The sequence below is a fragment of the Podarcis vaucheri genome, assembly GCF_965113315.1.
Source record: "Podarcis vaucheri genome assembly, chromosome: 8".
Classification (NCBI taxonomy): domain Eukaryota; kingdom Metazoa; phylum Chordata; class Lepidosauria; order Squamata; family Lacertidae; genus Podarcis; species Podarcis vaucheri.
This window is the reverse complement of record NC_138766.1, coordinates 15,202,316-15,222,511: the sequence shown is the minus strand read 5'-3', so window position 1 is coordinate 15,222,511 and position 20,196 is coordinate 15,202,316. Positions and strand designations below refer to the sequence as shown.

Genomic DNA, 20,196 nt, shown 5'->3' with positions numbered 1-20,196 from the left:
TTGCTGTTCTGGCTTCTGAGATTCAGAATATTTTTCTTCTTGTTTCCCTCCTCCAAAAACTAGGTGCGTCTTGTGGTCTGGTGCGTCTTATAGAGCGAAAAATACAGTAACTTAAAAGAGAACTGGACAAATCATGAGAAGGCCACCAGTGGGTACTAGTCATGGTAGTTATGCTTCTGAACACCAACCACCGGAAGCCACAGGAACAGAGAGAGCTCTTGTGATCAGTTCCTGCTCGCTGGTTTCCCACCGGCCCCTTGGCCCCTGTGAGAACAGGATGCTGGGCTTCAGGAGCCATTGGCCGGATCCAGCAAACTCTTCTTATGTTGGTATGAGTAGCTGATGGTCTTCCTCAAGGGTGGGATGTGGGGAACCCTTAGCCCTCCACATGTATTGGACTCCAGCTCCCATCAACTGCAGCCAGAATGGCCCAACAGCCAAGGTGGAGAGAAACTGTAGTTGAGCTAGAGTGTGCAGATTACCTGGTCCCTGATTTAAAGTTCAGCACTGAGGTTTTTGTTTTGTTTTGTTCTGTAATAATTTTTTTATTAGGAATTTAAACAAAACATATTATCTTGAAACATATCATCCTTAATCCCTCCCCCATTTTTCTCCCTCCCCCTCCCTCCCATAAAAAACACCCTGACTTCCCTCAGTTCCAATCTCTGGTTTCTCTATAAATGTAATTCTCTGCATGTTACAAAATTGTATAGATCCTTCATTTATCTAACTGGTTGTTATCAATAAAAAGTTTGTGAGTGTTTATTCAAAACCTGCCAAGGAGTCCAATTCACTTTCTTGCATCTTTAAATACTTTGTAAAAGGTTCCCATTCATCTTTAAAAGCACTGAGGTTTTAAGTACCTTTCTTAGCTCTCAAAGTTTTCCTCCAAAGAGTGGAAAAAATCCCATCTGTCCAGTCATTGGTTGCGACATCGAGGCGTCCAAACATCTGTGGTGCAGTGATGGCCTTCGGATTCATTCTCATTTCACGATGAGGCTGCCCACAGTCTGTAGAAGTTTCAAAATGGAAGAGGAAGAAGAAGAAGATGATGATGATGATGATGATGATTTCAGGTACCAGAGAATAGCATTAGACTGGATCGTAACTCCCTTCAGCTCAATCACGTGACCTGGTAAAACTTACACTGGCAAAAAGAATGGTGTAAGTCAAACTCTGTTTTAAAGTAAAAAAATTCCTTCCAGTAGCACCTTAAAGACCAACTAAGTTAGTTCTTGGTATGAGCTTTCGTGTGCATGCAAAGGCTTGTTTTCTCTCTTCCAGGCCTGGGCTGGCGCAGGGAGCCAGAGCCTCACTCCTGAACAGAGAATCTAGCATACTTTATGCCATTTTAGCTTAAGCCGGCACAAATTATGCTGGCTTCCAAAAGTTAGGTTTACACCCTGAATCGGTATGTTAACTTAAAAGCCTGCATTTATATGCTCAGGCTTTTAAGTGTATCGCCTATATACTGTACTTAATACTGATTTCTGAAATCCAGGAGCACTGCTGCCCGCCAGTGTAGAGAATATTGATCTAAATGAACCAGTGGTTTGCCTATGTGCCAAGCTAAGTCTCTTCCCTTTTCTTCTGCTTTCCACCCCAGAGTTTATCTCTTGCAGGCCTCATCACAGATTCTGGGTACTTCTTTTGGGGAGAGGAGTCTTCCATAGGGAAAAACACCACTTTCCCAGTAATGAGCATGTCCCATTGTTTTATTGGCCACCCTAGCTACCCACAGAGGTGGCCCTGGAGGAAACTGCATCAACATTAAGTTGCCATCCTTTCCTCTCCCCGAGATTAACATCCTTTGAATTTAACATACCGTCTAACTCATCTCAGAGTTTGCTAAGCCAACCTATCCAAAACCAGACATTTAGGTAGGCGCTAATGTCCAACATTGACTATTTACTGGTAGTTCGGCAATGGGAAAACTATTATATTTGAAATCTGGCATTTTTAAAGAAAAAAATACTGGTATCCCACAATACAAAAGTTCCTCAGCTTTCTTCGCATCTTCGATTCATTGCTACCCTTCGCAAGCACTCTCTGGTTACCACAAAACCCTTAGTAACAACGATCCGTTTAGATTCTGCTGCTACCATAGTAACTTGCTTCTGACACCGTCTGTCACCACCATGTCATCACAATTCCCCAAAACAAAGAAAACTCAGCATCTTCAGAATCTGTCTCCACACTGTTTAAAAATGGGATCGTCCTCAGAAGATGATCCTTCTTGTGACTGGGCCCCTGGACAGACCCCTGACTAAGTAGGTTTCATTTCTAGGTCTAAGTTTCATTTCTCTAAATAGGCATCACAGGTCACAGCCAATCAGGGAAGGGTTGGGGATGGTTAAGGAATTATATAAGCATCAGCGCAAGAGTGTCCTAGGCACTTGATTGCCACTGATGAACACCCGCCCTCCCGCCCTTAGTGTAGGTTCTCAGCCTTGCTTTGGACTATGTATGAGTCGCCTGTCTTGGGACAGGGGCCGGGTAGGAATTTTTTTCCATTTGGCAAATTGGCAGTGGCCACTTGATTTTTTGCTACCCCCTTAGCAATCGTCACAACTTTCCAGGTTTAGCGGTTAGGCATTGGCTTAATTTTGTGTGTGGAGGGGAGGTATGGCCATCATCTGCCCCTCAATGAATCATAGAATCATAGAATCATAGAGTTGGAAGAGACCACAAGGGCCATCGAGTCCAACCCCCTGCCAAGCAGGAAACACCATCAGAGCACTCCTGACATATGGTTGTCAAGCCTCTGCTTAAAGACCTCCAAAGTAGGAGACTCCACCACACTCCTTGGCAGCAAATTCCACTGTCGAACAGCTCTTACTGTCAGGAAGTTCTTCCTAATGTTTAGGTGGAATCTTCTTTCTTGTAGTTTGGATCCATTGCTCCGTGTCCGCTTCTCCGGAGCAGCAGAAAACAACCTTTCTCCCTCCTCTATGTGACATCCTTTTATATATTTGAACATGGCTATCATATCACCCCTTAATGATCAAAAGGTATTCCGTTAAAGGAATCTGGGGGTCCCAGATCTCATCTGAAGTCCGTTTGATGGGCTAGGGTCATGCCGGGATCACAGGAACCTCGCAGTAAGCTTCTGTCGGGCAAAACCCCAATGTTGCTGCCCCAATGGGTTTACGTACATAGACTCTGTCAACTGGGGCAGTAGTCCATTATAGTCTTCAGCCAATGCCTATGCCAATACCACTCACATTTAATTTGCAATCAATAAAGTTGTGGCCTTAATGTTACCCATCAACCTTAATTCTGTGTCTGTGTGTAGTTATTTCATGGGGGGCTGGCTTGGGGTCTCAAGACGCAATACGTTTTAGTTGAGTAAGACTGGGTCCTTTGAACACTGGGATCCAACATGTACCTCTAACCCAATGTTACCACAGTTACATCCTTAAAAAAGGCATCGTTTTACTGATCAAGCGTGTTTTGCATACCTGTCATAGATTTCATCAGTGTGTGGATGCATGTTGTTTTCCCTGCACCACTGGGACCCAGAGCCATCATGCCATGCCTCACCCTTTGCGTCTCAAACAGCTGGATAACTTTCAGTCTCCATGGGGGGTGGTTAATTAAGCCAGCCTCTTCAACCTGTCGTGATCACCAAGAATCATATTGTGACTGATTGCTCCATCTCTACGCAGCTCATTGGCAGACATTTCCATTGAATTCAATGAGAGGGAAACTCTTTATGTCAGATGCAGAGATGCTGAAAAGTTACACCATCACTAGAGTCTGGTAGCAGATCCGGCAGAAGCGTGTGTCTCCCCCGCTGCTGCTCCTATCCTGTCCATGACTCAGCCCTTTTTTTAGCCATTCTGCCAGTTTATCTTGACCAGTAGGGTTTATCTACACCAGCAGAGGGTTCCACCGCCATATCCAGGCAGTCCCACTGGCAAATATGCCAGCCCAGCAGACAGGGCTTCTGCCAAACCAGGAAACCCTCAGTTGGTGAGGGCAGGATTGCAGCCTTAATTATAAGTTTCTCTCTTTTTTGTATAATTTTTTATTACATTTTCTGTTTTACAATTTAGAATACTCATTCAAGCATCCATAAAATATGAATGACTCCCCTTCTTCTCTTTCCATGGTTCATTTTGCATATCCCTGCATATTTTGCATAAACTAAACCATTCAATATTACATCCATCAAAACTTATGTACATTGTTGAATTTATCTTAATGCTGCCAACGTTTTAAAATGTACACAGTTTTTTCCCATATATTCAATAAACATTTTCCAATCTTCTCTAAGCATGTGTTCTCTTATTCTATATGTTAAGTCTGCAAGCTGCACATATTCTGTCACCTAAGTTGCCATTCTTCTTCTTTTGCTCATTTTCCATTTTTGAGCTAACCAAACAGGGGCCGCTGTATTGGCATACATAAATAACCTTTTTTGACACCTGGGAATTTCAGTCTGAATTATCCCGAACAAAAAGGACTCTGGATTTTTTTGGGGAAGTACTTTTATTTAATTCATTATGGATTGCCATATTTTTCACTCTATAAGACACACCAGACCACAAGACACACCTAGTTTTTGGAGGAGGAAAACAAGAAAAAATATATTCTGAATCTCAGAAGCCAGAACACCAAGAGGGATCGCCGCGCAGTGAAAGCAGCAATCCCTCTTGCTGTTCTGATAGCTGCGCAGCCTGCATTCGCTCCATAAGACACACACACATTTCCCCTTACTTTTTAGGAGGGGAAAGTGAGTCTTATAGAGCAAAAAAATACGGTATTTCCCAATACTCTTTTAGCCTTTTACAAGTCCACCACATGTGAAAGAACATTCCCTCGACCTCTTTGCATCTCCAGCACTTATCGGATTCAGCCGTATATATCTTAGCAAGCCTACTCGGAGTTAAATAACAATTAGATGTTTCAGACCCTGATACAAAATACGATCTTGCAACACTTGAATCTCTTCACTAAGCAGTGCGGAAAGAAAAATGTGGTACGCATGAGGTGCAAGTAGGGATGTAAAATGGCATCCTTTTCCATTTGCCTTCTTTTATCCCAAGCAACACCGTTTCCATTCCACCACAGCTTGCCTTGCATTCAGAGCTATGCTATTAGACTCGCTGTCTGCTGCGGCAAATTTGAATAACTGGCCCAATGTAAGTAATCACATAATTACATTGTCATTAAATTCTTCCACTCCATTCATTTCCGTGCAAAGGAGACACAATGCAAATAGAAGAGGGATGTAATCAATTACATATTGTTTGTGCATGTAAAGCAACAACAACAAATACTCATATTTGTTGGACTCATGCCCATTTTGGACCTGGGATAAATAAGTGAACATCAGACATTTCTGCTCCCACTACCATCAGAATTCTCTGGCATTCCTAGGGGCAAGAGCATGCTACTGTCAACTTTTCTAGCATGATGTTGTGTACGAGTGTGAGAGACTGTATGTGTGATCAGGGGACAGGAAGAAAGAGACTGTGTCTGTGTGTGCATGTCCTCAAACATAGCCCATTTTGTATATTCATTTATAATCCAAAGTGAAGGGACGTGGGTGGTGCTGTGGGTTAAACCACAGAGCCTAGGACTTGCCAATCAGAAGGTCGGCGGTTCGAATCCCCATGATGGGGTGAGCTCCCGTTGCTCAGTCCTAGCTCCTGCCAACCTAGCAGTTCAAAAGCACATCAAAGTGCAAGTAGATAAATAGGTACCGCTCCGGCGGGAAGGTAAATGGCATTTCCGTGCGCTGCTCTGGTTCGCCAGAAGCGGCTTAGTCATGCTGGCCACATGACCCAGAAGCTGTATGCCGGCTCCCTCAGCCAATAAAGCGAGATGAGCACCGCAACCCCAGAGTCGGTCATGACTGGACCTAATGGTCAGGGGTCCTTTTACCTTTACCTTAATCCAAAGTGAAGAAAACATCTCCTGGGAATTTTATTCATGCTTTCAACAAAGCACCCACTCAATTTAATTTTTTTGTGTTGGGAATTCAACTTTTTCCCCTCCCAAGGGATTCATTCATTGAGCCAAAGTCTTTTGTCTAGCCGGAGAAGCAGTATGTAAACATTTGTAATCATTACCTGTTTGCTAATAGCAGCTTCGAGCTCTGGATAGCCTGCCTTGTCAAGTTGAATACTTGGGAAAAGGTCTTCAATCAGACTCAGAAATAAGGGCTCGTCTTCATCGATCTGCCAAAGCAACACAGAAATGTCAGTAGAAAAGGTATTGCTTTCTGTAACGCAATGCTTAGCTTCATTAAAATCCTTGACAATAATGTGTTGCCAAATCCACTATTTTGTACCGCACAGGAGAGCGTCAACTCACCAATATGCCTAACATTTCCACAGCATTGCCGGCAAAGATAAGACACAGTTTCCAGTCTAAGCAGCCTGGAGAGGGGGGAAAGGGGAGGACAGTGATAGGCAAGAGGAAGGACAGTGTGAGAAAAAATAAAGCAGACAAGGTAAGGGAAATATCTGAAAATGACGGCATCCAGAGGCATTAAATGAAGAGGTCTGGAAGCATGTGATACAGCAACCCTATTACTGAAAGGTCTGCTGCATCAGGCCTCATCTAGCTCGGCTGTCACCTGGAAGCAGACACTCCATCAGGTTGTCTTATTTCATCACTATCTCCCGCTTGGACTACTGCAATGCGCTCTACATGGGGCTACCTTTGAAGGTGACCCGGAAACTGCAATTAATCCAGAATGCGGCAGCTAGACTGGTGACTGGGAGTGGCCGCCGCCGGGACCACATAACACCAGTCCTGAGAAACCTGAATTGGCTCCCAGTACATTTCCGAGCACAATTCAAAGTGTTGGTGCTGACCTTTAAAGCCCCAAACGACCTCGGTCCTGTATACCTGAAGGAACGTCTCACCCCCAGCACCAAAGGCCTTCTGGTGGTTCCCTCATTGCAAGAAGTGAGGTTACAGGGAACCAGACAGAGGGCCTTCTCAGTAGTGGCGCTCGCCCTGTGGAACACCCTCCCTTCAGATGTCAAGGAAATAAGCAGCTATCCTATCTTTAAAAGACATCTGAAGGCAGCCCTGTTGAGGGAAGTTTTTAATATTTAATGCTGTACTGTTTTTAACAGTTGATTGGGAGCCACCCAGAGTGGCTGGGGAAACTGAGCCAGATGGGCAGGGTATAAATTATTATTATTATTATTATTATTATTATTATTATTATTATTAGCCCTGCCACAAGACCAGTTCCATTCGGTGCCTCCTGCCTTTGCCCTGTTTCCATTCCAGCTGGTCATTATAAGAACTGCTGTTTAACTTTCAGAATTCCCCCCTGTAGGGATGGCTCTCAGGGTGAGGGCACACCCTCCCCTGAAGCATAAGACAAGCCACAGCTTGTCTAGCCCCCATGCCCACTCCTTGACCTTTGGTCTCCTCCAAAGTATTCCATGCCCTGACCTTTACCTCCTTTGCAAAGGAGGTATTTTCCCCTGCAATGGAAACATGACATGGTGGAGCAAGTTGCGTAGATAACTAGGCAACACCCAGGGGGCTCGGGATTGGATAAGTGTAAAGGGCAAAGCATGCTTTTGAATTATGGTGCTAGAGGAGACTCTTGAGAATCCCATGGACTGCAAGAAGATCAAACCTCTCCATTCTGAAGGAAATCAGCCCTGAGTGCTCACTGGAAGGACAGACCCTGAAGCTGAGGCTCCAGTACTTTGGCTACCTCATGAGAAGAGAAGACTCCCTGGAAAAGACCCTGATGTTGGGAAAGATGGAGGGCACAAGGAGAAGGGGACGACAGAGGATGAGATGGTTGGACAGTGTTCTCGAAGATACCAGGATGAGTTTGACAAAACTGCGGGAGGCAGTGGAAGACAGGAGTGCCTGGCGTGCTCTGGTCCATGGGGTCACAAAGAGTCGGACACGGCTAAACGACTAAACAACAACCAAGGGCAAAGCCCTGAATGTATCTTGCTGGTTTTGCGTATCTTGCTAATAAAAAGAGGCTCTGCATAGCTCAAAGCTTGCTTGCTCCTACACAGCTCACTTCCACCATCAACTCCCGTGTCATCTCCATTATTTCTACACACCCCTCTTCCCTCCTTGTTCCTTTTTCCTTTTGTGCTGTCTTTAGGATTGTAAGCCTAAAGCTCTGTGTGTGAGAGAGAGGGGAGAGGGAGGGAGGGAGGGAGGGAGGGAGGGAGGGAGAGCAGGGTACAAATGCTATAAATACATATTTATATCTGTAACACTTAGAACCAGCACTTTGCACTCTTTCTCAAAACATATTCTATCGGCTGTCACTCCTCTCATTGACAACACCAACACGGACACAAGGATGGGTGTATTGTGAGTGAAAAACTGAGTTTGGTGGCAGCGAAGGAGGAAGGGAAAGGTAAAGAAGTCTAGAAAAGATAGAAAAATACTTCTTCATCGATAGAACAATGGGTTTAATACTCACAGCTGCTTAAGCAAATCAGAGGATAAGTAGCCAGCTGTTACATAAGTTATTTTGGAAGCACAAATTAAGACAAAGGAATTGCCTAAGAAAAGCTTGCTGCATTGATTATTCCAACCTATTTCTCCATTCAGCTTTCCAACAGACCAAAAGACTGAATTTGCACAATGTATTCACTCACTCACTTGCTATGCCGCCTGCAGAATTGCTACTACCAAGGCAACTAGCACAAATAAGCATATTAACAATAAAACATAAAATATGCCTTGAAAACAATGTTATCAAAAGCTGCAAGGCCAAGGGAGGGGGGGAGGGAACCCTGAATAAAATTGCAGAAATGGAATAAAGCCTCAAAACTCAAGCCATCCTTTTGAAAGGCTTGCAGAAGTCAGAAGACCTTTTTCACCTGGCACCAGGGGGACAGTGAGTGGGCACCAGACTAACTTCCCTGGAAATAGCATTTCATAACAGAGAAAGCCCTTCCTTGGCTTCTGGGAAGAGCAGCACTTCAAAGTCCTTTCCAGCCACTCATGAGAGTGCACATTGTGTCAAACAGGCAAACGAGCTTTCTTTCCTCTGTAATCCCCAGTGCTAAAGGACTTCTCTATGTTCCTACCATAGCCCAAGGTACAACAGTATTTCCTAGCATTTTTTAGGGAGCTCTCCTCTCCATCCAGTTCCATGACCTTGAATGAGTCCACAAAGATCCCCTTATTCCTTAACTGCCATCACCAGCATCTGGGGGTCGTTTTCGGGGGCTTTCGGCTTCTGTTTCTCTGAGGAAGGTGAGAGGTGACCATGCCCACAGCCCTAGTCCATGTTTCCAAGGACATTCTCCTCCTCCTCCTCCTTTGGGTGGCCCTGTTGTTCTCCAGCCTTGATTCTCCTTCCCTTCCTGTCTTCTGTCCCTTTGCAACTTCTCTTCTCCATAAGACTCCAGCCTTCCCACTCCATTTCTCTTATCCTGTCTTTTTTACTGCCTGACTCTGCTCCCTCCAACTCTCCTCTTGGCTCTGGCCCTCCTCTCCTCCTTCTTCCCACTCTCTCATTTCTTTCTTCTTCTTCTTTTAAATAATTTTTATTGGATTTTCCACTTAAATCATATTCACATTTTGTTACATAATTCTATAACTTAATATATTACTCTGTAAGAGCATCAACCTCCTTCCCTCCCTCTTTCTGACTTCCACATACCTTTCCATATTCTTCGCATTTCTATAATCAACTTATTTACCCCTTATCAAATTATAATGTTTCACCTTATTATTGGTAAATCAGTTCCTTATATATACATTACGAAACATTTCAATTCAAGCCTACAAACGTTTTCAAATGTTTACAATTCTCTTTCATATAAAAAAATCATTTCTAGCTGGCTTTAAATACAGTGGTACTTTGGTTTATGAACTTAATCCGTTCCGGAAGTCGTTCTTAAACCAAAGCATTCTTAAACCAAGGTGTACTTTCCCGTAGCAGCAAGGGACTCAATTTACAAATGGAACACACTCAACATGTTCTGCTTCCAAGGCAAGGTTCACAAACCAAAACACCTACTTCTGGGTTTGCAGTGTTCTTAATCCAAGCTGTTCATAAACTAGGTAAAGGTAAAGGGAGCCCTGACCATTAGGTCCAGTCGTGGCCGACTCTGGGGTTGCGGTGCTCATCTCGCTTTATTGGCTGAGGGAGCCGGCATACAGCTTCTGGGTCATGTGGCCAGCATGACTAAGCCGCTTCTAGCGAACCAGAGCAGCGCACAGAAACGCCGTTTACCTTCCCGCCAGAGCAGTACCTATTTATCTACTTGCACTTTGACGTGCTTTCGAACTGCTAGGTTGGCAGGAGCAGGGACCAAGCAACGGGAGCTTACCCCGTCGTGGGGATTTGAACTGCTGATCTTCTGATTGGCAAGTCCTAGGCTCTGTGGTTTAACCCACAGCGCCACCCGCGTCCCGTTCATAAACTAAGCTGTTCTTAAACCAAGGTACCACTGTGCCTCTGGATGTCTGGCTTCCCATACTACCATAGCCTCTCTCCACCAGGTTGGTCCATATCCAGGAAGCCCTAAAACTCCTGGTGCTCATTCCCAGAATCACTTGCCGGTTTCCAGCCCAAGGTGGCTCCAGAAGCATCAGGGAAGTAGGGCATACCAAACACCAGTGACAGCTGATAACCAGTCTTGCTCCACTAGTGGTACTGCAATGTATCTGATAGCACACTTGCAAAGCTAAGCAGGGTCCAGTATGGTTTCAAATTGGATGGGGACCATGTGTTGAGATTCCTGCATTGTAGGAGATTTGGCTAGATGGCACACGGGATCCCTTCCAACTCTACAATTCTATAATTTTAAGAAATTAATCTTTGAGGATTGGGTCACCTGATGAAGGACCTCCAAAACATTTTTAGCGCACAGGTACATCTACGGCAAACTTACCAGCTTAGAAAGATTCATGTCTCTCAACACGCGCATGACGATAGTGGATTCCGTGTCATCAGGGTTTGACCTTTTGGCAGCTCCCAAGGTCCGCAACACTGACAATATGTTCCTCAGTCCAAAGTCATAATGTACCTGAGAACAGGTCAAAAGTTTTTAGAGAGGCAAGCAAAACTGGCACACCTTTGCACCAATGACAGATCGCTCTATAATCTGTGACAGAAATTTGCAAAGAGTAAATGACAGCTTTGTTCTAAGGTTTGCTTCTGGACATGCAATCCTCGTTTCAGAAATCTCCACCAAAAAGGAAGATGAAGGAGATGATTTAATGCCACACCATAACTGCTGCCATGACACTTCAGTCTATCATGAAGTGCAATTGACCCCACTGAGGATGAAGACCCTCTATTTCCTTTTTAAACATTGAGCAACTGGCTTCATTTGTTCTTTGTTACATTGTCATGACATAGCCCAATAGCCAGATCTGAATGACTGCATAATGCCATGACATAATGCATGACATCTTCACATTCACCACAAAGTGGGTAAGGTCAAACAGAGAAAGAAAAAATGGCTGTAAAAAATGGCACCAGTGACAGCAGAAGATCAGGGCAGGGAAGAAGCAAGAAATACCTCATATTAGGAAGTTTTTCCAAGGAGATTTTTGTATCCCTCAAGAACACTTCTTGCCCTAATTTTACCATTTATTACACAAGTATCCAAGGAGAATAAGCCATTCTGTATTCACAAACAAGCATTAAGCTGACAGACAGTGGCTGGCTTAGGGTTGCCCAGTGAGCATGAATTCAAAAGCAAGTAATATTTTTTTAAAGTAAGTGAAGCATTTCAGTTGGGTGGGGATTCTTTTTCTTCCGGATGAATGAAATGCACCAGTGCTATAGCAAGAAAAACAATTAAAACAACAAATAAAGCTTTCCCAGAAGAAAACGATTTCTTTTTTGAGTTTTCATATTTTATTATTGTGCTTTTTTTCCCCTAGAGGCATGCAGAAGCACTGTGGATTTTTTTACCCACTTTTTATTAAAAGAACATTCCTGCGGAAGGTGGGAAACATATTCAACTCTCTTGTGCAACAAAACTTTTTTTAAGAATAAAAACCTTCCACAAAACAGGGTCTTGCGCTCCCTTCTTTTTTACACTAGTACACTGTTGCACACACATACACACACACACAAATTTTAAGCCTCAAAGGATCACATCTCTCAACATCTATTTAAAATCCCTTCCTGCCACAGCTTCGGTTCATTTTCAGTTGGAGTAAAAAAAATAATTCATTGCTGTACTATTCCTTGAACATCAAGATAACCCAAAAGGAAACATCTTGTGGATGTTCTATAGCACTACGAACATTAAACAGCAGATTATCTCCTATAGTGTGTCCTTATGCAGTACTGGCAGTAATATGATTACTATCTATCTGTTCAGTGATTCATATCCAGAGGCAGCTTCTATTTCTTGGTTTCTGCTCTCCCATCCTGAATATCCTCAAGTAATCCTATCCTGTTCAATTTGGTCAAAGCTGACAATGTAAGATTTTGGTGTGTTTTTGCAAAAATGCAATGATTTAAGTAATATTATTTTTTAGCCTAATGTTAAAAGAAGAAGAAGAAATCAGCCAGCCAACCAATGGCGTCATCTACATTGCTAACCACAACATTTAGAAAGGCTACTGGTAGCTTTATTGGTGAATGAATGAAGCTTTCCATAGCGCATGTCTGCTCCTACCTGCTTAGATAACTGTTCCTCGCAGAGTTTGTACAGGGTAAAGAACTTCCTCGCAAGCACAATGTTATCAATGAAGCCGCAGCTAGCTAGCTTGACACGGATGATGATCTGCCTGTCCGGAACCATCATCGCCACCGAACGGAAGTTGATCTTCAGGTTTTCAGGCAGCTCTTGACGGCCCGCATACCCTGGGTTCTGATTTATCAGATCATTAGTTATCAATCAGACTACAACTATTCACATCATCCTCAACATGAGAGCAAGCCCCATTGGCTGCACCATGGGCATTTTTCAAAATGTTGTTTTTTTAAAGCATTTTCAGCGTTTTCTATATGTGTCTAGATTCCACCTAGGAAGTTCCTTAGGTGATCCCAGACATGTCTTATGTAATATCAGGTATGAGGCAGGTGGAGGTGTTTTCAGAAAATGACCTCCCTGGCCGAGCCTAATTCAAAAAATGTGGGCCAGAGATTCCCTACTTCTGGTTCACCAAAGGACTTCCTTGACAGCGTTTGAATCACTTGCACTGTAAAACTGAGTGAATGAGCAGTACAGCACAACTAAGGAAATACACAATAGAGTTGTACCTTGGATCCTGAACGCCTTGGTACTCGGACGTTTTGGTCCCCGAACGCAGCAAACCCGGAAGTGAGAAGTCCGGTTTGCGAACGTTCTTTGGAACCCAAATGTCCGACAGCGCTTCCACAGCTTTCGATTGGCTGCAGCCAACCGGAAGTCGCGCTTTGGTTTCAGAACGTTTTGGAAGTCAAACGGACATCTGGAATGGATTCCATTTGACTTCCAAGGTACAACGGTATCTTCAACAACAGGTCAGTCAGCCCTCATTCTTCCATGGTATATAGGCAAGGGCTTCTTGGTCAGGGATGTAACTTCTGAGCAAAGTTCAACTCTGACACATATTTCATGAGCTAACCACAGAGACTGCGAATTCTGCAGTTTCTCTGAACTGACAACTATCGCTTATCAAAATCTTCAGAGTGCTTACCATTGTCAGAAAGAGTCCGAATTCGGGATTCATTTCCACACTGTCGCCATCTGTAAAAATGAAGCTCTTCTTGCGCTCCTTCTTGCACGTCAGAACAATTGCAATTTGTTGTGCGGCGACGGACAACACCGGTAGGTCAATGCGGTTAAACTCGTCAAAGCAACCCCAGGATCCAGACTGAGCAAGACCTGAAATCAAAGCAAAGCCTTATGATAAAGAAGCCAGTGTTGTGGTCATTTTACAAGATTTAGAGATAAAGGACACTTTGAATGCTTTCAAGAGGGGGAAAATACATTAACTCGAAGTGAGTTCTAATGAATGCACACTCAAGAATGGAACACAACTTCAGATAATATAATATTATATATAGTTGTAGTAGTAGTAATAAAAATAATAATAGTAATTTATTATTTATACCCCGCCCATTTGGCTGGGTTTCCCCAGCCACTCTGGGCCGCTCCCAACAGAATATTAATAATAAAAAGCAATAAAATATCAAACATTTAAAACTTCCCTAAACAGAGCTGCCTTCAGATGTCTTCTAAACGTCAGGTAGTTGTTTATTTCCTTGACAACTGATGGGAGGGCATTCCACAGGGCAGGTGCCACTACCGAGAAGGCCCTCTGCCTGGTTCACTATAACCTCGTTTCTCAAAGTGAGGGAACCGCCAAAAGGCCCTCAGCATCGGACCTCAGTATCCGGGCTGAATGACAGGGATGGAGACGCTCCTTCAAGTATACTGGGCCGAGGCCATTTAGGGCTTTAAAGGTCAGCACCAACACTTTGAATTGTGCTCGGAAACGTCCTGGGAGCAGTAATTGGCAGCCAGTATTTTATTGCCTTGTACAAGTAGGATTTTACTCATGCAAATTATCTATAACCCTCCATACAAATGATTTGGTAAGAGAAGTTTTGTGAGATGAAGAAACATCATGCAACAGGAACTGAGAAGGCCACGGTGTTAGAAATGTTAAGTGCGTGGTAAATCGTACCTTTGAAAATGTCTGTTCTTTCACATCACTCATTTCCACACCCAAGAGCAAATATAACATGCACATGGTATGTTCTAACTTGAATGTGAACACTGCGTTTTATCAAAGGTCATGGTTTCTATGGCAGAAATCATCCTGACCTTTAAAGATTCTTCCCAGTCCTCGAAAATCCATCTGGTCAGAGCAATTGAAGACCACAACGTATTTTCCAAGGCATCTCCCCATGTCTTTCGTTGTTTCTGTTTTGCCAGTTCCTGCGGGACCAGCTGGCGCTCCCCCCATGCTCATGCCTAAGGCTTGCGCCAACGTGATGTAACACCTGCAAGAAAAGGAGCGCAATTTGTGCTTATTGTACTCAGTTGGAAGTCTTAAAAGCAGGGCTGGTGCTGGATTGCAAGGGGCTCTCAGCATGCACCCCCCAACACAAACCACTGTGTTTCATGGATCTATGGACTGGGACATTGCATTTTGGCTGAATTAAAATGATGGGTGGCCACTGCAGATGCAAACTGAGCTTGGCTCCCATTTAAAAGTGGCACCACTGCCTGCCCAACACTAAGATAGCCATCTGCAGGCCCAAAGGGGAGAAGTGGGGCCAGCCCAAGACATTTCACCACCTGAAAGGCAAAGAGGCAGCATCACCCTAAATGCACCCCACTCTTTGGAGACCCTGCCCAGTGCCGGAAAGTGTGCCCTGTCTCCGGCGGAATGGAGTCGCTGGAAATACGAAGGCCAAGGCCCCTGCTCTCCCATTTCCCTGCCCACCTACCCAAGACCCTTCTCGCTGCCTTACTCCATGCTGGCACCCTCTGTTCCCCGGGCAAAACAAAACAAACTCCTCTTCTCCTGTCGTCTTTCTTTCTCACCCACATCTAAAGTACTGATCCAGCCCAGATCCACTCACTGCGTCCTGGGGAGAGAGAGCCTCTGATGCAAAATAAGTTTGGGAATTGAGGGCTTTTTTGCCCCCTCCCGGGGATCTATTGTCTCTCTTTCCTATGGGCTCTGTCCCTATAGGAAGCTCAACCCTGCCAGGCTGAGCAGAAAGGATTTCGAAGCATAGCTGTCAACCGTCCCTTATTTGGCGGGAAAGTCCCTTATCCCAGCGCTGTGTCCCGCTGCTGCTGATGTCCTTTAAATTTCCCGGGTTTCAAAGGAAGCAGCTCCCCTCCCTCCCTCCCTGCCGGCCAGGGAGGAGGGAGGCTCCAACTGTGTTGCTTGGTTGCGTTGCTCACCCAATAAGGAATCTAAGAACGACTGGGGGTGGAGCTTGCATGCCTTGTGCCGATCAAATCGGCCGCGTTGCCTGGGGACTCGCCTTTGCTCAGCGCTTCCCAGCGGAGAGGTGACGGTGGTTTTCCTTGCTGCATCCCCTTTGCGGGTTGCTGCGCTGTGGGAACCACCGCTTGAGGCTTCATTTGGCTGCTAGCTGGGCTTTCTGCCTTTGGCTTGGAGGGGCTCAGAAGTTGAACATACCTGTGCTTGGAAAATCCCTTATTTTGGCTGCTGATCCCTTATTTTTGAGGCTGCTAGTCCCTTATTTTCAAATCTGTAAGTTGACAGCTTTGTTCAGGAGGGCAAACTCCTCCCCTCTCCTCGGTCCCAAGGCAGGAGTTGGGGACCATCTGTTCATCCAACAGCCAAGAAGCGTGATTTGTGGCAGCCCCAAAGACTTCTCCCCCAACAATCGACCGCCTTCTCAACCGACCAGCGCAACCCTTGTCCAGTTAGCTGCATGGGTACCCAGAGCGGCAGCCATGCCGTGCACCTGGGGGTGTGGGGCGAGCTGTGCGGGGGGCACCAACCACCACACATGGGGGTGGTGGGGCCAGCTCCCCCTGGTCTGCCTTTTTGTCACCCCCTCACGGAAGACACCTGGGGTGGACCGTCCACACCGTCCCCCCTTCCTACACCCCTGCCTGCCACTGAAGAAGTGAGTCAGGGAAGACTGACATCAGGAACAAGTGGTGATGGGGAACAAAGATCGACATTGAGATCTGCTGCCTCTGTGACCTTGCCGCCTGAGGCAGCTGCCTCACCTCATAGGTAGGCCGGCCCTAACAGGGACAGAATAGTCAGGTCAGGCGGCTGAAAGGCTCACCTGAGCCACTGGGGTCCTCAAGCAATGTTTGATTTGACTGGCTGTGGTTGCCAGGCCTCAGTTACATGCAACTCAGTTACACGCAATGAAAAGCCAGAATACTGAGAAATTACAAGGTATAATACCTAAGAAATCCAAAAGCTAACATGCAGGCAGGGAGGGGAGTTAGATTGTGCCCTCTTTTACTGGATTTATTTTTAAAATCTATTCTAGTGCAAATAGCAGTGACTACAGAAAACGCTATCTTCACATAAGGCATAGTATTAATACTATTGATGTTCTACTAACCTGCTGATTTCTTGATTTTTACTTTATATTTTATTATTAGCTATCTTGGGCGAGAAGACCAAAGGCACATTTAAAAAATTTAAAGATAAAATAAATGTGTCAGCAACAAGTTTTCATTTTTAAATTACTGTAGTCAAGCACTAAGAAAACACATAGTGATTAGCAAACACACCCAAATCTCTTCTGGTTTTAATCCAGAATAGCCAGACCTATTCCCACGATACCCACTGGGCTTCAGAAACACAACCCAGAGTCTGTAGTGGTTTTGGTCATTAGTCCCTGTTGTATTGTGCATAGTGGTAAACTCTAGATGGTCTGAGTTTCAATCTGAAATGGATCCCGCAATTGGACACTTGGAATCTGGAATCCAAACCCCTCTCCTTCCTAGAAATATGCTAAAGACAACCACCATATATTGGCATTCCAGAATGAAACAATGTCTCTTTATCTTTCATTGAAGGTGAATATGAATGTATCGGTACTTCTTTTTTTAATATATAAAAATGTCATGAATTATAAGGGGAAATCTCTTCTCCGTCTTGATTTCAAAACCTTGCACAAACCCTCGCAGTTAATGCTCCACTAAAGTAAAACGGAATGAGACTCTGAAATAATATGCTGGAGAATGACATTGGCATATAGAGCATCTAATCCGTCAAGCAGGAGGAAGGACAGAAGTATTTCTCACCTGTCTGTGAGAGGGGTGATGACAAGCCTGTCTGTGCAGCCCAGAAATTCATTCTGATACGTGAAGGCCACATCCGTGATGTTAATCATCATCTTGTCCGCATCTTCATTGAAATAAAATCTGCATTGCTTCAGCCACTCAAAGTCTGTGGGGTTCTTGATATGCATATGGCACTAGGAACAAGAGACCATGTTGCCATTGGCTTTATAAACAGAGTTTCTGAGAAGGAATCTGGCAGACCTGCCAACTGAGTCGAGTGTATGTAAGGGAGAGGGGAGCCAGTTGAATGCCGACTGTAAAAAAAGCCTTGAGATGATAACGTCTCACTGAAAGCAAGGTTGCATGGGCAGTGGCAACTGAGCACAACAAGAGGCAGATCTGATAATAAGGTAAAGGTAAAGGTATCCCTGACCGTAAGGTCCAGTCGTGGACGACTCTGGGGTTGTGCGCTCATCTCGCTCTATAGGCCGAGGGAGCCGGCGTTTGTCCGCAGACAGCTTCTGGGTCATGTGGCCAGCATGACTAAGCCGCTTCTGGCAAACCGGAGCAGCATACGGAAACACCGTTTACCTTCCCACCGGAGCGGTGCCTATTTATCTACTTGCACTGTGACATGCTTTTTAGAACTGCTAGGTTGGCAGGAGCTGGGACCAAACAACGGGAGCTCACCCCGTCGCGGGGATTCAAACCACCGACCTTCCAATCAGCAAGCCTTAGGCTCAGTGGTTTAAACCACAGTGCCACCCGCGTCACTGATAATACAAAACTGCAAAGCCTTACATATGAACCATAAGCTAAAGCAGTGATGAAAACACGTTCACAACTGGTCTGCTAGGACAGCACCAAAAATGTATTTTTGCCCTAGTGGATTATATTTACTGAATGGATTTAATGTACATTCCCTATTGAGCATACTTCTACTTTCCCCCTCGTTATTTTCAATGCATAAAAAGTAATTTTACCAGGTCGTCAAATATATCCCGTTGATGCACATGAATTGTGATCAGTGTCTCATATTTGATGCGTTCTATGGGGCTCAGGTCCTTTGTCGTCATGTCTATCAGAGTATTCAAGAGGTCCAAGAAAAACTGGTTCGTTTTTGGCATTATTTTCTTGTCGTACTTTGCGTTGGTCAAAGCTTCTTCAGCGTCTCTGGTCCAGATCATTTGAATTCCCAACAAGCCAACCTTAGGGGAAAAATTTTTTCCAGAAAAGTTAGGTAGAGTTCAAGTCAGGTTCTTCAAAAAGCCATTTCTGCTGATCAACAGAGCCAGCCCACACATGACGCAGGGTGAGGCAGCTGCCTCAGGCAGTGGAAATGGACTTCTGCAATTGTCCTGCCCTTCTCACCATCGCCGCAGAAGCAACCCAAGTGAGGGAGACTTTAGCAGTGGTATAGCATTCTGCTGCCTGCCTTTGACACCAGGCAGAAAGGGGGCTTCAGAAAGCGCTTCTTCTTGTGGAGAAGTGCGTTCTGAAACTCTTCCTTGGCAGGCTTGGTGAGGGCTTCTCCTTGAGGACTTCACACAGACTCCACCACTACAAAAGCTTCTGAAAAGGCAGGAGTGCGAGGGGCAGTAAAGGAGCAAGCTACCACCCCAGGAAGGCCACCCGCCATCAGCTTGCAAGGAGGTGGCCCAACCCGTGATCCCTATTCTGCCTCTATGTTTGGAGAAATAAGGTAAAGGGTCTAAAAAGTAACTCTGAAAGCAAAAGGTCACACTACAAGGTAGGAGGAGTAAAGGCCACTCCTCTGTGATAGGAAGAGGGCCAGTTATGGAAACCAATGGACAACTTGGGTTTCTTTTCCCTCTTATAGCTGTTCCAATTCCTTGTTTTTATATTTTGGCAAGTCAATCATCACCTTTGCCAGCTGGGATCTGATGGTTTTACAGAAATCCACTCCAATGATCAAAATGGGTCTTTGGCTTGAACTTTGAGGCTGGCTAATGAGAGAATTTTCTAGGAATAATTCTGTATGTGAGAGAGAGAGATGCACACACATACTGTATATGGAGCTGTTATGAATAATTTTCCAAGCCCCTGACCTTGAAAGGGATTGAGTTATGAATGAAGAATGAGCGGAGAACTGTTTACTGACAGAGAAACCCCGAAAAGTACATAACTTGTTTACCAAAGTCTGAAGCCCATTTGGCAGAGAATCTGGGCTGTTTCACATGAGTTTTATTATTACTTATCTATTTCTATTATTAAATGTCTATCCTGCCCTACCTCGCAAAGGAACTCAGGGCAGAAAACAACAAGCAACAAAAGAATGACAAAAGTACAAAAGCTTAAGTTTTTAGAGCTTATAACATCCTAAATGACCACTAGAGTGGGTGTTTGAGAAGTAAATATCTGAGAGCCTTTCTGGCAATTCTAAGACTTCTTGTGCCAGAGACAGCTTCTATTCACATACACAGCAATATACTTTGCTCTTTATATCAATTATATTATCCTTGGAAAAATTGGAACCATCATCGCATAACTGTTTTTTGTTGGGGGGGTGGGG

General features: G+C 44.7%; 1 protein-coding gene across 2 annotated transcripts in view; it reads right to left on the bottom strand.

Annotated features, from left to right (window-relative positions):
- Nucleotides 1–20,196, bottom strand: part of DNAH5 (dynein axonemal heavy chain 5) — a 180,519-nt gene that overhangs the window by 91,823 nt on the left and 68,500 nt on the right. For both annotated transcript variants that reach the window (XM_082234101.1, XM_082234102.1), the window contains exons 34-42: nucleotides 18,647–18,871; nucleotides 17,685–17,857; nucleotides 14,748–14,926; nucleotides 13,615–13,802; nucleotides 12,609–12,803; nucleotides 10,863–10,997; nucleotides 6,081–6,188; nucleotides 3,462–3,615; nucleotides 864–1,010 (exon numbers count right to left, since the gene is read on the bottom strand). In XM_082234101.1, the coding sequence (XP_082090227.1) occupies nucleotides 864–1,010; nucleotides 3,462–3,615; nucleotides 6,081–6,188; nucleotides 10,863–10,997; nucleotides 12,609–12,803; nucleotides 13,615–13,802; nucleotides 14,748–14,926; nucleotides 17,685–17,857; nucleotides 18,647–18,871 (1,504 nt within the window). The remainder of the gene's footprint in view (nucleotides 1–863; nucleotides 1,011–3,461; nucleotides 3,616–6,080; nucleotides 6,189–10,862; nucleotides 10,998–12,608; nucleotides 12,804–13,614; nucleotides 13,803–14,747; nucleotides 14,927–17,684; nucleotides 17,858–18,646; nucleotides 18,872–20,196) is intronic.